Here is a 15,866-nt window from a genome sequence, read left to right as displayed (position 1 = left end):
GAAAATAGATTATTTATCTTTTCAAAGGTGAGATGGACTGGAGAATAGGACGTTGATTATTGTCAAAACCAAAAGCAATAATCCAGTATCCCTGACAACGTGAAAAAAAGAAGGTTATGCTCATCAATCTGCTTTTGATTTTTCCACAAGTCAAATTGTATAACCTAAAGCTACGAGAGATGATTTTATAGAAAGCTACCCTTAAGCTGTTCACTAAGCTACCTTGGTACTTTTGTATCACAGGAAGGCAGTCTATTTCCTCAAGCAGCAACTCAACATAACCAGTCCTTCACAGCTCTCCCCTTGGCAACAAAACAACCAACATTCTTCCGATCAATTCTCATCGGACTTTCCATCCGAAGCATCATCTGTTTAACCAGTCCTTTAACTGGGGATTCCCCTCTAACACTGCTATGCTTTCCTGACCCGCAGATGACGACAACCTCTGCCGGGATCACATCCTTCCCACTGTTGAACCTGCATCGCATTGCCTCAAACCACTCCAACAAAATCAAATAAGCTGAACCTAAATGCATGCCATGCAAATCCAACTTGGCCTCCAAAGGTTCCCACACCATCACCTCATCCAAAACTGTTGATTCAACTAACTCTTTAACCAACAAAGCCTCATCACCATTCAAAACTCCATTCAATTCTTCAATCGAACATGGAAAATCTTTCGGTTCTTGCAGCATTGCCATGATCGTAAGGCATGAATTCAAGACCGAATTGTAAGTCCTAATAGAGAAAGGAAGACTCAAACTTTTCATTTTTCGGAGCCACACAAGCATTGCAGCAAGCTCACTATGAGCTCCATACGATGAAAGAACCATATTGGAACAAATTGTATCAATAGCAATCCCTTGGTTCTCCATTTGTTCCACAACTTTCAGCATATCTTCAAACAGTCCCAATCTTCCATATCCATAAACCACAGACCTAAACTCGAAAACCGATGGTTTGAGTCCTCTAACTCTCATCTCCTCAATCAAATTGTCTGCTTCACGAGGTCGATCCATTTCACATAAACCACTAACCATTGATTCAAAAGCTCGGTTTTTGACATAAACAGAGGAAGAATTATGAAGAAGCTGATAGAGGTAACTGTAGGAACTATCAAATCCATGCTTTGAACTTAGCTTAGAGTGTGATTCAACCAACTGACAATGAAAAAGAGCAAGCTCTCGTTCCCTAGAGCCTAATTTGGAAATGGTTTCAGAGATTAGAACTTCTGCTTCGTTGTGCTGGCCTTGTTTGTCGAGCAGGGCAACAAGGGCTGCTACCAACTTGGGATTCCATTCAAACCAAGACGCTTCTGTGATTTTTGAGTAGAACTGAAGAAAACCCAAATGAATAACTTAGCTGAAATGAAAAGTAATGGCTTGTTTGGTTGTTGAGAAAATGCTGAAAAACAAAAAACAACCCAAAGGAAATGGGTCATTATGTTTCTTGGAAACCATTAAGAAATAGCAAAAGATTTAATTTGTTCTTATCAATTTCTCAGCAACCAAAAACACAGAGAGAGAGAGAGAGAGAGAGAGGTGGACTTACAGGGAGGGCGAGGGAAGAGAGATGGGGGAGAGTGGTATCAGGGGAGAGAAGATAGGAGAGAGTGTTGAGAGCAATGGACTTGGTAGAAGAAGTGAGGAATTTGGCAATCAACTTGTTTGTGACCTTGGCGTCCCTGGCATTGGCTGCAAGCTTGGTGAGAAAGCGTTGGCCTTGTTTGGTCACTGCGCATTGGATTGGTGATGTTAATGGAGGCAGAGGTCGTAGAGGGTTCCATGGTAATGCTATTGAGAAAGATAGTTGTCCGCTGCCAATGCCTCCCATTTGGTTGAGGCTGAGCATCATTTGGGCATATGATGTGATTGGGCTTAACATGGCCTCGGAGTTCCCCCACTTTTCTAGCTAATTTTTCAGAGGAAACAAAGTCTTAAAATTTGTCAATTTTTTAACGTGGTGTTACTAATCCAATCTGGTGAAAAATTATTATATGATAGTAGAATGAGAGAAGAGGAAGAAGAAGCAAGGATGACATACTTAACCCTAACGTGTGTTTTCAATCCATACTTCAAATCAATCTAAACAAAATAGTCATATATGATTATGCTACCCATCTATATTAACCCCGAAGAAATAATAATCAATGTTGAACGATATTAAAAGCGATATTGATATATTCGTAAATTTGAGTATCAATCTACACGACTGATATTTTTATCTTTGGTTATAACATAAGTGGATGATGAGTTTGTACTTTAAATTATAATACTGATAATACACACACGTTTATTATAACATGAATAAATTTATTACACAATGTTGAGGTGTTACGGTCTCATCCAAAATTACTAATTCGAGAAGATCAAGTGGTGGAGAAATTATAGAATTGCTAGTGGTTATAATTTTATTTGCCTAAGGAAAAAAAAATTCATGTGTTAAGATTGTAGCTAATTTTCATAATTTTTTTTTAGTAAACTGTCTTGCAACTGACAAAATGCGGAAGGAGAAACTTGGAACGAAAGCTTCCAATACACCAGCTTCCACTCAACCGCCAAGCAAAACGTTTAAAAACTTCTCTCTTTGACACAGTCCTTCAAAGACTTACAACGTTGTCATTCGGAGAATGATTATGGGCAATCGAAACGGTGTCGTGTTCAGACTCATGAGCATGCCTCTAGGTCGTCTTTGTCTTCGTCCACATGCGTCCGTGCAGCTCTCTCGTTTTACTTCAACTTCGACAGACAAAAGTTCCACTCAGGCCCTAGGCGGAGACTTCTTTGCATTGAACAAAAGGATCTCCCATTTGATCCGAACCGGCCAGATAGCCCAAGCGAGGGAAGATTTTGACAGGATGGAGCAACGAAATGTTGTAACTTGGAATTCGATGATCACTGGGTATGTAAAACGCAGAGAGATGGCGAAGGCGCGTAAGTTGTTTGATGAAATGCCTGAGAGAGATGTGGTTTCGTGGAATTTGATGATATCGGGGTATATATCTTGTCGTGGAGATAGGTATATTGAGGAGGGGAGGAGTTTGTTTGATCAAATGCCAGTGAGGGATTGTGTATCTTGGAACACAATGATTAGTGGGTATGCCAAGAATCAGAGGATGACTGAGGCATTACAGCTTTTTAATAGAATGCCTAACCAGAGTGTTGTTTCTTGGAATGCAATGATTACTGGGTTTTTGCAGAACGGTGACGTTGTGCATGCAATTGAGTTCTTTGAGAGAATTCCAGAACGGGATCGGGCTTCTCTTAGTGCACTTGTATCGGGGCTTATTCAGAATGGTGAATTGGATGAAGCTGCGAGGATTCTTCTCGAATGTGGGAACAGGGATGATGGAAGAGAAGGTTTGGTGCATGCTTATAATACGTTGATTGCTGGTTATGGTCAGAGAGGAAGGGTTGAAGAAGCCAGGAAGCTTTTTGATCAAATCCCATTTTTGCATCAGAAGGGAAAAGAGGGCAATAGGAGGTTTGAGAGAAATGTGGTATCATGGAATACCATGATTATGTGCTATGTGAAAACAGGAAATATTGTTTCTGCCAGGGAACTTTTTGACCAAATGAGAGAACGAGATACCTTTTCTTGGAATACCATGATCAGTGGCTATGTACATGCGTCGGATATGGAACAGGCCTCCAGCCTCTTTAGTAAAATGCCAAATCCTGATGCACTGTCATGGAATTCATTGATATTAGGGTATTCCCAGGTTGGTTGTTTAGAATTGGCTCATGATTTTTTCGAGAAGATGCCCCAAAAGAACCTGGTCTCTTGGAACTCCATGATAGCAGGGTATGAGAAAAATGAGGACTTTGTAGGAGCAGTCAAGCTCTTTGCTCGAATGCAACTTGAGGGAGAGAAACCTGATAGACACACTTTATCTTCACTTCTCAGTGTGAGTACTGGGTTGGTAGATCTGCATCTTGGCATGCAGGTTCATCAGATGGTCACAAAGACAGTTATTGCAGATGTGCCATTAAACAACTCCCTTATTACTATGTATTCTCGATGTGGTGCAATAAAAGAGGCACAGACAATATTTGATGAGATGAAACTGCAGAAAGATGTTGTCTCCTGGAATGCAATGATTGGAGGCTATGCATCTCATGGTTTTGCTGCAGAGGCTTTAGAACTTTTTGCTTTGATGAAGAGGTTAAAGGTGCGGCCTACTTATATAACATTTATCGCAGTGTTGAATGCATGTGCTCATGCAGGATTAGTTGATGAAGGCCGGAGTCAATTTAAATCCATGATTAGTGAATTTGGAATTGAGCCACGTGTTGAACACTATGCCTCCCTTGTGGACATCATCGGTCGGCATGGCCAACTTGAGGAGGCCACGGGTTTGATTAAGAGCATGCCATTCGAGCCAGACAAGGCTGTATGGGGAGCATTGTTAGGTGCTTGTAGAGTGCATAACAATGTAGCGTTGGCCCGAGTTGCAGCTGAAGCATTAATGAGACTTGAACCCGAAAGCTCAGCTCCATATGTATTGCTATACAATATGTATGCTGACGCTGAACTATGGGATGATGCGGCAGAGGTGAGATTGATGATGGATAAGAATAATATAAGAAAGCATGCGGCTTACAGTCGGGTAGATTCTTCCCATTTCTAAGGACATTTATATGCTGATTATATGAAGTTGGTGATTCAGTACCACAGAATCCCTGTCATTGATATTGGTTTCCACTGATCCAAGTTAATTGTTAAACCATTCAATCAAATATTCTTGCTTGTATTACCCTGGAGATGGGAAACGACACAATCCAGGAAAAAAAATACGGTGATTTAGACACTTGGAAGAATGGTAATATGCCCAAGACAGGAAGGACAGCTGTGGGCTAACTGAGTCTGAACCAGGTTCTACAGACACATGAACTTCAATGAATAGCATGAACACTGTCAGGTGTCAATCTGGTGGATATGAACCATACATGATGCTGTTGTCACACTTAACACTAGCCTATTTGGTACACAAGTCATTGTAACTGATGAAGATTAAGTTGGGTGACGCCGACAGGCAACAGGCTGGTACGTTGTTAACATAACCTCTAGTCAAGCCCTTATCTTTGAACTAACCATGATATATATGTTACCTCTCTGTTCCAGAACTTTAAAAATTGACAATTTGTATTTTCTGGTCCTAATTTCTTCAGATTCTAGTGAGATTGCACGTCCAGATTTCCAGTGTTTGGGGCTTAAGAAGTATAGTAGAGTCATCATTAAATATCAATGACAGGCGTGGAATTTTCCTGCTCTTTATTGTTCTAATTTCTACAACTCTGGCTCTAATGTTAATCAAGAAGGCACGAGTGGACGTGCAGCATTTTATGGTGGGATCAATGCAAGAGCAAAAGCATTTCCTTTCAATGTTTTCCAAATAGGATCTGTGAACTCAAGGGAGATCCTAACTAACAGATGTTATTGAAATACAGAGATGCATGGCCTCCTCCACGAGTGATCTTAGAGCTCGTCACGAAATGGACAAGTCTCATGTATCGAGGTGGCTATTCTTTGGAATTTCAGTGACAGGTGCAGAATCTTGTGACTACGAATTGGATTATTTATTTGAGCTGATCAATGCATGTTTGTTGTATAGAAGCAATTTTATGAAATTTTTACTGGTCCGTCAGCTATGAATGTGCAATGTTATTTCTTTCCAATGATATGGAAAAGTGGCTAGAGAGTGTAAGAAAGATTCTATTAACCTAGAATGACAGATCACATGCGAACCAATTGGTATTTGGGTGCTCACTCATATCTGCACATTTTAAGATGACAGAGACTTGCTTCCAAAACCTAGGTTAGGAAAGTTCAGCTTAAGAATGACCGCAAAAACCAGATGCTATATCTCATAACACCCAAAATCATGGAGTTTCTGGTCGGACAATACTTAACAATTTTATCGTTTTCTATTATGACGGTTTTCTTGTTCACAGAATCAAAGGGTATTTTGGAGTTAAAGATTCTACTCTTTTGTCTGAACATTGGAAAATTCCAGAGAAAGCTAAGAAGAAACTGTTGATATTGGAAGGTCGTTAAAAAGTCGGTTGATATGATTGCAAATGTCGATGTTGTGAACAACAATTGAGTATCGAAGCTCCTCGATATGGTTTTTGTACTTTTACCATTGTCAACTTGTGAATTAAAATAACGACATTTACCTCAAAATATGAATAATAAAGACCACCTAAAAATGAAAACACAAAATATAATCGGATGATAACCTTTTTTTTGGGACATTCTTCATAATTGTGTCCCCACCAACATTTCACCCTTGTAAACATTTACTCTTTATTGAAACATCTTTCTTCACTGTCGCCTTCCGGTTTCCAACAATGGAAGATCACATTGTTAACATTTCCAGTTTCATCTTACTCTTTTTTGGAAATTCTTTTTCGCCCTACCGTTTCCAACAATGGAAGCTCACATGTTAACCTTGACAACTTGGAAATGAGTATTAGCAGGCAGGGCTGTCTTTGAGATTTTGAGGGCCCTGTGCGAAACTTAACTTGAGGCTTCACATAATCTAATATGAAGAACGATACGTAAGTAGCTTCGTTAATTGGACAAGCGCTGGAGCCAACTCCATCAAACATGCCCTTGTGCAAATGTCTAGCACGCTATACTATAATATTAATATATACAATATAAAGAATTTTTTTTTCGGAGGCCCTTAAGAATCGGGAGCTCTGTGCGGTGGCGCCACTTGCATCAGCCTAAAACCGCCCTTGTAAGTAGGATACATTATTTAGTTAAATAGTGTTCTAAGGTCTAAGTGAGATAAATTAGATGATTAGTACATTTTAGAGAATGATATATGTCAGTGGCTATGCAACCACTATGTTTTCCACATGCCCAATCCAGAATCCAGCTAGAATTAGGAATCTCCTCCTACAAAGTGGTGCTCTATGTATGGTCCCATAACCAACAATTGGTTTTTGATTAGCATTCTTTAATTTTATATTTCATGTTTCATACATTAGCCATCATCTTTTTTTGGTTTCCTCCGGCATCTCTCCGCCATTGTATCACCACAACTTGCCGGGAGGAAAGAACTATTGCAACGAACAAACATTTTCTTAAAAAAATTACTTGCGAGTTGCACTACATATAGAAAAACTAAATATGTATTATGTTTGTTACAGCACTACATAAGTGTGACTAACTAACATGCCGTATACATTTATGACTGATAGGAGGCATCAAGTTAATTCTTTTTTTATTTCTTTTTTCTTTTTATTTTTTTAAAACGAAGTCTCTTAAAAAGCAAACTATAAAAAATATGTAATATTTAAACAAATTTATTTTATTTTAAAAAAAATATTAAAAGGCACAAGAATTCAAACTTGCGACATATTTCAATATTGAAAGAGAAAAACAACTAAATTAAAAGCTACCTAAAACCTACATAATTTGACAAATTAATAAACATATAATTCTAACTAATCATTTAATTGCGTAACATATGATCAAATTTTCTAAACCTTAAACCAATTCTCCCTCTACAACACTAATCTCAAACTAATAATATAATAAAAAGCAAGAATATTGTTGTTTCTGTTTTGATTTTCCAACAATTTTGTTGATTCTGATTGTAACGGTTTTCTTGTTGTGAGAATCATAAGTATTTTGGAGTTTCAATATTCTACTCTTTTGTTTGGATGTTAGGAAAGTTCCAGAGAAAGCCAAGAAGAAAGTGTTGATATTAGAACGTCGTTAAACAAGTGGGTTGCTATGCATCACAAATATCACAACTTTCTGTTGTGAACAACAATTGAATATATCAAAGTTCCTGAAATACAGGCTATGTATGTTTCTGAAGATCCTAGGTATTCTTCCTTCGATATGGTCTTGTCCTTTTACTATTGTCACCTTGTAAATCATCATGGAATTCAACTAGAATAGTGTAAAATAGGGTTTTCTAAGAGAAGGAATGTTGAGCAATTGTTACATTGCAGATCTAGAGAAGGTAGAAAATGATTTATTTGGCTATGCAACCTCAGTAATTTGTACATTTTGAACATACCATTTGAATTATGAGTCACATTTTTTTATTTCCTATTTTTTGTTTAAAATATAGTAGCTATCATTTTTTTCGGTTACTCTCCAACATAACATACTTATACTACATGTATATTAAGATTTGAACTTAGAGCCTTTTCTGAGCAAATAATTACTCTAAACAACTACACTAATGAATTCTTTGCAACTAAGAACTAATTAAAACCTAATGACAAACATACAATTCTAGCTAATAATCTAAACACACGGTCACATTTTCTAGACCTTAGAGCCCCACAATACTAATCCCAAATTAAAATAAATAAAAAAGCAAATAATATTTCACTTTTCTTTTTATTTTATTTTTTCAAAAAAACTGATTAATTTCATATGAAAAATCCTAATAATTAGCGCGTCATCATCACCATGTCGTGTCCAAATCCAGTTGCATAGTATTTTATTTGGTAGTGTCTTCTCGTGGCTTTTGGAGGTACGTGGACGTTCTCAAATACTCGATGGAGTTTACAGGAGGAGGAGAGAGAAGAGAAGAGAAGAGAGAGGAGAGAGGAGAGAGGAGAGAGGAGAGAGACCCATAAAACCAGGCCCAGTGGGGTTTTCTTTGTTTATTTTTTATTGCTAAGAGCAAAGGCAAACTGTTTGAGCCAAATGCGATTCTTAGCGATCTCTCTGTCCCTGAGACACCGTCAAACGACGACCACCTCGAGCCTTTTTCTATAATAGCCCCAAATCCCCCACCCGCGCTTTTTTTATTCATCATTTCGCTCCGATTTCACTGAGTCATCACACACCCAACTCGGTCCCAATCGATCTTCAATCCTGCTGTGAGTTCTGACGATGAACAAGAGGCCACGAACAAGCATCGGCAAGGCTGTCGTCAATGTTTGGCAGCGCGAGGTCGGCGAGCTCTCGGCCAGAAATTTTACCCACCGTGTTGGTGGCTCTGAGGTCTTTTCCTGGATAACCTTATCCCTGATTGTTATTTAATTGTTTTTGCTGGATTAAATTTTGGTTGAGTGATTTCTGATCGTGTAACTGGAATTATAAGCTAATTCCTGTATTGGGTTTTGGATTGTGTATTTATTTGTTAATGAAGTTGTGAAATTTGGCTTATATTAAATTTACGTTTGGGTCGTTCAGATCATATTTGTGTGATACTAGATTAAAGTTGGGTTCTTTCTTGCTTTGTACTGAGAGTTGCAGTATAGAATTCTATTGTGGGGTTGTGTAATGTGTTTTGAAGGTTGTGGAGATCATATGATTGCCGCTTGAGTAGTTCCCATATGGGTATGAAATTCTTGTTCAAATATCTACAGAGGAGAATTTGAGTGTGGTTTGTTAATGCATGCAGTTGAAGTGGTTTGTTTCTCATATTGGACAAAGCTTTAATTAGTTTTTGTTTTGTTTGTTATTTTGTTTTAGGATCTTGTGCTTCGACTTGAACTCTACAGGAAGCTCGAGAAGCACCGAGGATGTGTGAACACTATAAGCTTCAATGCGGCTGGTGATATTCTGGTTTCAGGCTCTGATGACAGGCGGGTCATCCTATGGAATTGGGAAACTGGGAAAGTTCAGCTTTCATTCCATTCAGGTCATAATAACAATATTTTCCAAGCAAAGATCATGCCTTATACCGATGATAGAAGCATTATCACCTGTGCTGCTGATGGGCAGGTACTTTGTTAACGTTAAGCATTGGCATCATGCCATGAAATATTCCTTTTTTAAAAATAATTTATAATAAAATACTTCTAATAGCATTTTATATTTTCAGGTGAGACATGCTCAAATTTCAGATAAAGGACAAGTGAAAACTTCATTGTTGGGCAAACATCTGGGGCGCTCTCATAAGTTGGCAATTGAGCCTGGGAGCCCTCACATTTTTTACACCTGTGGTGAAGATGGATTGGTGCAACATGTGAGTTATCATTTCCTTTGCTAGCCATAAACATTAATATTTTTTTTTTCTTTCAATTAGATAAGTTATGTACTCTTGGACAAGCCTAAAAATGGTAATCTGTACTCAGTGGATGAGATCCTTTCATCTAGTGAACTTGATTGGAGGCTTAACAGATTGTGATTATTTGCTAATTCTTTTCTTGTTATTTCATTGACTTGAAAATTTTCAAAATCTTAAGGCTCGTTTATTATCTCGCCATTGGGATTCCAATGGGCAATTTTGAATGTTAAGTCCATGTGATGTTTCTGGTGCTTTTGTTTCAAAATTTAATGTTTTTTTTTTGGTGTGGTTATACAACAATTGTGACTTGTTATTACTTTACAGTTTGATCTGAGGACTGGGGCTGCCACAGAACTTGTCACATGCCAACCTCTTGATGGTAGAAGGAGTCACATGCCAGCCATCCATCTAAATGCAATTGCAATTGACCCAAGAAACCCAAATTTCTTTGCAGTGGCAGGTTCTGACGAATATACTCGACTTTTTGATATCCGCAAGTATAAATGGGATGGATCATCTGATTTCGGCCAACCTGCAAACTTCTTTTGCCCATCACACTTGATTGGTGATGGGCGAGTTGGAATTACTGGATTGGCCTTCTCAGAACAGAGCGAACTTCTTGTCTCATACAATGATGAGAACATCTATCTTTTTGAACGAGATATGGGGTTGGGACCTAATCCAGTTACAACCTCTCCAGTTTCTATGGGCAGTGATGCAAGTGAAATGAGTACTGATCATCAGAGTGAAGCATCTCCATCAACCATGCCTATTGATGAAAGTTCTGCTCCTCAAGTTTACAAGGGTCATAGGAACTGTGAGACAGTGAAAGGCGTGAACTTCTTTGGTCCTAAATGTGAGTATGTTGTGAGCGGGTCTGACTGTGCGCGGATATTCATATGGAAGAAAAAGGGTGGGGAGCTGATTCGTGTTATGGAAGCAGATAAGCATGTGGTAAATTGCATCGAGTCTCATCCTCACACCACAGTTCTTGCAAGCAGCGGAATCGATAGTGACATCAAGATATGGACTCCAAAGGCCAATGAGAGAGCTACTCTGCCTCAGAACATCGAGAAGGTATGCTTTGTTATTTTGAGCTATTTCTTTGATGAGAAGTCTCTCTTTAAAGGTTCTAAATTTTGTTTCATGGACCTACTTGCATGACCTATGAAAAGTAAATTTTATTTATCCTTCTTTTACATGGTGCTTGCATCACCCTTCGCCTTTTGAGTTTTGGGTGGTGATGCATGGCAAGATTATAGTTCTTCTCTTCAAGGGCAAGCAGAAAATGGGATGTGAGTGGGGGGTGTTGTCAGGACACAACATTTTCAATTATGCGAAACATTGAATTGTTGGTTACTCATGGATGGTACTTTTCATTTTTGTATATGATCAAAAGACAGAATTTACATTTTAGATTGTAAGTCTAGTGCTTCAATTGTTTAAATATACATTGGAGACAACCCTTCTTTCTGAACCCCTAATATTACATAGAGATATAGGTCGTTCTGAGACTTTGCAGGTTGGTGTAGAAAGCTGATTTGGTGCAGCTTCACTGGGTTGCTCACCCTTCTAGGTAGTCCTAGAAACGTCTGTATATATGCCAATGTTGGTACTATGATGTGAACAATAAACAATTAGATACAGATAGGGGTATAATACAGATGCTAGAACCTATTTGGGCAGCAGAGGAACTAATTTCTCTGCTGTTACTTGTTTGGTAAAGGTCCTGAAACCTGGCCGAATATTATGGTATGCTAGTGAGGATGAGGAAGAGGATGAGGAGGATGATGATGAATATTTTTCTGATGATATTTTTTATGATGATGACGATGACGACGACGATGAGGATGATGATGATAGCGATGACTCTGAAGGTGGCAGCGATTGAATGAGATGTTGACGATAACAATGATGACAGTTTTCTTGATGGTTATGATGATGCTAATGATTATAATTTTACGATTGTGTCCAGAAGAAACCCAGGGCTAGGGGATGGATGTACCGCCTATCCTCACCCGAGGACTTGATGTTGCAACTGTTTTCATTGCAAAGGCAGAGGATAAGCCCAGAGCGCGACGGCGAGAACTCAAATGATGGTCAGGATCTTCTAGAGCTAATAATGGCATTCCAGCGCAACTCTGATGATTCTTCAGAGGACGGAGGAGACACCTCCAGTCAGGATGATTTGTTTTGTTGAGTTATGAAGCCTATGAATAATTGTACATAATTAGGATGAAGTTATACTTTTTGGAGAATTTTCCTGTCAACTTATATTTCGTGTTGTTTTCTATACATTCGTGTTTTTTATTTTTATTTTTTCTTCTTGTATTTTCGCTTTCTGCTTAAATTAGGGTGAAAAGAAGACTGGAAATTTGTTCTGTGCTGAAAAAAGAATGTACTTTCAGTTTTCAGATTGCCACTCAAAATTATGAATTAAATTTAGGGAGATTTACTATTACACCCAATATAAGGGGCTAAATTATAAAAATATCCTATATGAAATAAACTTTGGAAACACACCCAAAGTCCATTTACAATATAACAAAGAGGCTTTTAACTTCTTATAAATCACAAAGTTGTCATCAATTTCTTAAAATAAGTTCAATTCCAAAACCTCATATAAAATCCAAAATACTTAATAGGGTATCAAAGTAATTTAATAATCAAACTTAAATTCAATAGGGTCAACTGTTATTTTTTGATTATCTAAAAATATATATAACTAAATATCTCTTAAAAGTATATAAGTCTGAAATGACGGTTACTCATGATAGAACAATTTAAATCAAACGCATTTAAGTACCGATCACTATAGAGAAAGAAATCATGGTTTAAAACCTAATTGTCAGTTTCAACTTGCTTCCTTTATGAGCCATAGAGTGGAGATGACTTTCCTTTCCCCAACTTTAGTGAACATTAGAAATTTTAACAAGTGAATTATATCAAAGGTGATTCAAGACATCCAACTACAATTACAAATATACCCACACACAAAAATTAACTCTTAAAATTCTCTCTCTCTCTCTCTCTCTCTCTCTCTCTCTCTCTCTCTCTCTCTCTCTATATATATATATATATAACTTAATTGTAAAAATAAAAATATAAGGAGAGGGAGGAGCTAGCTAGCCACCATCCTAGCTGGCCACCTCCTCCTATGCACTGCCCACCTCGCCTCATCCTCATCCCCGCCCTCTGAGCCGGCCACCCTTGTCCTTTTTAGTCATTTTGCAATTGGTAAAAATGCTATTGAATTTGAGTTATGGGTGTCCATATGGAATCTTACAGAGATCAAATGAAAAATAAATAAATAAATAAAGATAAGGTGGGCAGGTTGGTCCTCCAAACAAGAAAGAAAAGGGAGGCCAGTTGGGCCTAAAATTCTAACAGAACCGGAGCAACCCGACCCGTACCGAGATCAAGTCCAGACAGAGAAGCTTAAATGATGCTAATCCATCCAGTCCACGTAACTCCCGCGATATTTTTTTCAACGACGACTTTCACCATCATCATCATCATCATCATATCTGATTCTGATTCTGAATCAGTTGTTGTACGCCATGGAAGCCCTAATCAGCTCATCTTCTGCTACAATCACATCATCCTCTTCTCCCTTTTCCATTTTCTCTCCCAGAAAGACTCTCCCTTTGCGACCTGTTCAGCTCCCCCTCGCCTCCAAAGGTAAAATTTTTCTCTTTTGCTTCTTTTGGTTGCCAATAAATCATTAGAATTTTGAAAGCTTTGATCGACGTTCGGAAGATTTCAAATTCGTTTTCCATTTTCCCATCAACCAAACAAAGAAATTTAGAATTATTATTAATTTGATGGATCTCATTTATCTGATGGAAATTTATATTTCGATTTCAGGAAACGAGAACGAATCCAGTCCAAGTTCGGATTCCAAAGACATCAAAAATGTTCCAGTTCTTAGCAATCGCCATCTCTCCCTCTCACCACTCTCCAAGGTATTCTATCTAGATTTCGCAAGCTGGGTTTTTCTTTCCTGATCTTTGTTGGGTAACTAGGAGAAATTTAAGCAAAATATTGAGTCAGATGTTTGACGTTGTTGCAAAATTGATCTGCTTTTGTTCTTCTTAGCAATAGAGTATGCTTTATTTTTTTTGTTACAAAGTTATGTATGTTAATAGAAAGTGCTTGTGGTGATGATATTTTGTTGTGTTGAATGAAATTTTTATTCATTGAAAACATAATGTTAGGATGCGGCAATGGGACTGGTGATGAGTGCGGCGACAGGACGAGGGTGGACTACAGGTTCTGGAATGGAAGGGCCTCCTGCTCCTGCTGGGATTCACACCCACTCAAGCACAGAGAATGTCTCCACTTTTCCCTGGTCTCTCTTCACTAAATCGCCTCGCCGTAGGATGCTTGTAGCTTTCACTTGTAACATTTGTGGGCAGCGGACAACGCGGGCAATTAACCCCCATGCATACACCGATGGAACTGTCTTTGTGCAGGTAGAATAACTTAGGATTTAATCATGGTGCTCAATACTGACTGACTATTATGAATATATAAATAACAATGTAATTGAGAAGTGAGTATACCAAAATTCATGAAGTAACGTTACTTCATGATGTTTCACTGAGTATTTTGTTTGGCTGATGATTTTGGACAAGTAATTCTGGAGTTTTTGAAAAGATAAATAACATTGTGGTCTTGAGATAAGCTTTTAACTGAGTATTATGGTGAACTGCACTAAGAAATAGTCTCCTGATGGTTATTCTTCTTTTGTTCTGGTTCTGCAGTGTTGTGGATGCAACGCATTTCATAAGCTCGTGGATAATTTGAACCTGTTTCATGAGATGAAGTGCTATGTGAGCCCAGGTTTTAATTACAAAGGTAATGGATGGGATGCTGTTAACTTCAAATATCTGGAAATGGATGATGATGATGAGGATGGCATGTTTCCCATTCAGTGAGGTGGATGGACCACTCAAGGAGTATGTATATTCTGCACTAATGTATTGGAACCTTTGATTAGTCTTCACATGTATATGTCATTATCTAGGTTTATCCTTGTGACATTTTTAAAATTCAGCATTGGGTTGTCTAGAAGCTTAGTAAGAGATGTTTGAACGGCTAAAAAGATTACAGATTACTCTTATTTGGAGCTTATGTATAGTAGGTGTCTAACAATGTGCAAATCTGAATGCAATGCCTGAATTTTTAAGCTTTATTCAACATATTCAACGGCTTTTCTTAAGCTGTTGAATGATTTATTCTCTTTAGTATACTGTTGAATGATTGTCTAGCTTGCAGCAAATTGTTTTGCTATATTTTTTAACATGAGCAATTCATTGTGGCTGCTGTCTTAAAATGAAGGTATTTAGTTTGCTTTCTATTTGATTGCATCGTTTCTTTGCCTTTCAAAGGATAAATTCTTTCCTGGTTGAGATTGTGGTGCTGAGGAATTTTTCAGTAGATATAACAGATAGTCCCTTAAGAGCTTCTCCTTTGCATATTCCATCCTCTTTAATTGTGCAGGCTTTTCTTCACCTTTCCTCTCCTTTGTTTGTTCTATCATCATCACCTTTGCAATATGATGGCACTCTATGATTGCACTAGTCGAAACCTCATGCGATCTCAAGACACAAACCCACTTCATTTTCCTGCATTTGTGAGTTGAATCACTGTTCTCCAGTCTCCACATAATCACGACTGAATAATCAGTATCCTGACTTAAAACTTACCGACACAGAGTCCCAACTACAGTCGATCGAGTTTCCTTTTAGAGAGCCCATTATCTACCGTCGAAAGAGTCTCACCGCTAATGTTTCTCTTTGCTTATGTTTCTTAATCCATATACTTGCTTTCAGAAATCAGATTAGTTCAACTTTGTTGGTGGGGG

At 38.1% G+C, this 15,866-nt stretch overlaps 4 protein-coding genes across 6 annotated transcripts; 3 read left to right on the top strand and 1 right to left on the bottom strand.

The window, feature by feature from the left end:
* On the bottom strand, positions 89-1,882 carry LOC18767605 (pentatricopeptide repeat-containing protein At2g17033). The gene is made up of 2 exons (XM_007200668.2): positions 1,552-1,882; positions 89-1,334 (listed from the first exon to the last, which is right to left on the bottom strand). Exons 1-2 carry the CDS (start codon positions 1,852-1,854, stop codon positions 273-275), a joined length of 1,365 nt encoding a protein of 454 aa, XP_007200730.2. The 5' UTR covers positions 1,855-1,882; the 3' UTR covers positions 89-272.
* Positions 2,323-5,757, top strand: LOC18767615 (pentatricopeptide repeat-containing protein At1g62260, mitochondrial). The gene is made up of 3 exons (XM_020553572.1): positions 2,323-2,330; positions 2,596-5,046; positions 5,172-5,757. Exons 1-2 carry the CDS (start codon positions 2,323-2,325, stop codon positions 4,628-4,630), a joined length of 2,043 nt encoding a protein of 680 aa, XP_020409161.1. The 3' UTR covers positions 4,631-5,046; positions 5,172-5,757.
* Positions 8,525-12,426, top strand: LOC18766687 (DDB1- and CUL4-associated factor 8). Of its 3 annotated transcripts, none has more exons than XM_020570289.1 (5): positions 8,525-8,985; positions 9,460-9,711; positions 9,812-9,955; positions 10,322-11,074; positions 11,724-12,426. In XM_020570289.1, the coding sequence occupies exons 1-5, from the start codon at positions 8,875-8,877 to the stop codon at positions 11,886-11,888; spliced, it is 1,425 nt and encodes a 474-aa protein (XP_020425878.1). In that variant the 5' UTR covers positions 8,525-8,874; the 3' UTR covers positions 11,889-12,426. The 3 variants fall into 3 exon arrangements, with proteins under 3 accessions (XP_020425878.1, XP_020425877.1, XP_007199802.1); XM_020570288.1 differs by having other exon boundaries at positions 8,528-8,985; positions 11,976-12,426; XM_007199740.2 differs by having other exon boundaries at positions 8,530-8,985; positions 11,973-12,426.
* LOC18767525 lies at positions 13,416-15,246 on the top strand. Its single transcript, XM_007200399.2, has 4 exons — positions 13,416-13,678; positions 13,865-13,962; positions 14,215-14,472; positions 14,764-15,246. Exons 1-4 carry the CDS (start codon positions 13,558-13,560, stop codon positions 14,935-14,937), a joined length of 651 nt encoding a protein of 216 aa, XP_007200461.1. The 5' UTR covers positions 13,416-13,557; the 3' UTR covers positions 14,938-15,246.

The sequence above is a fragment of the Prunus persica genome, chromosome G8 (genome assembly GCF_000346465.2).
Source record: "Prunus persica cultivar Lovell chromosome G8, Prunus_persica_NCBIv2, whole genome shotgun sequence".
Lineage (NCBI taxonomy): Eukaryota > Viridiplantae > Streptophyta > Magnoliopsida > Rosales > Rosaceae > Prunus > Prunus persica.
The sequence above is the reverse complement of the archived record's forward strand: the minus strand, read 5'-3'. Positions and strand labels throughout refer to the sequence as shown.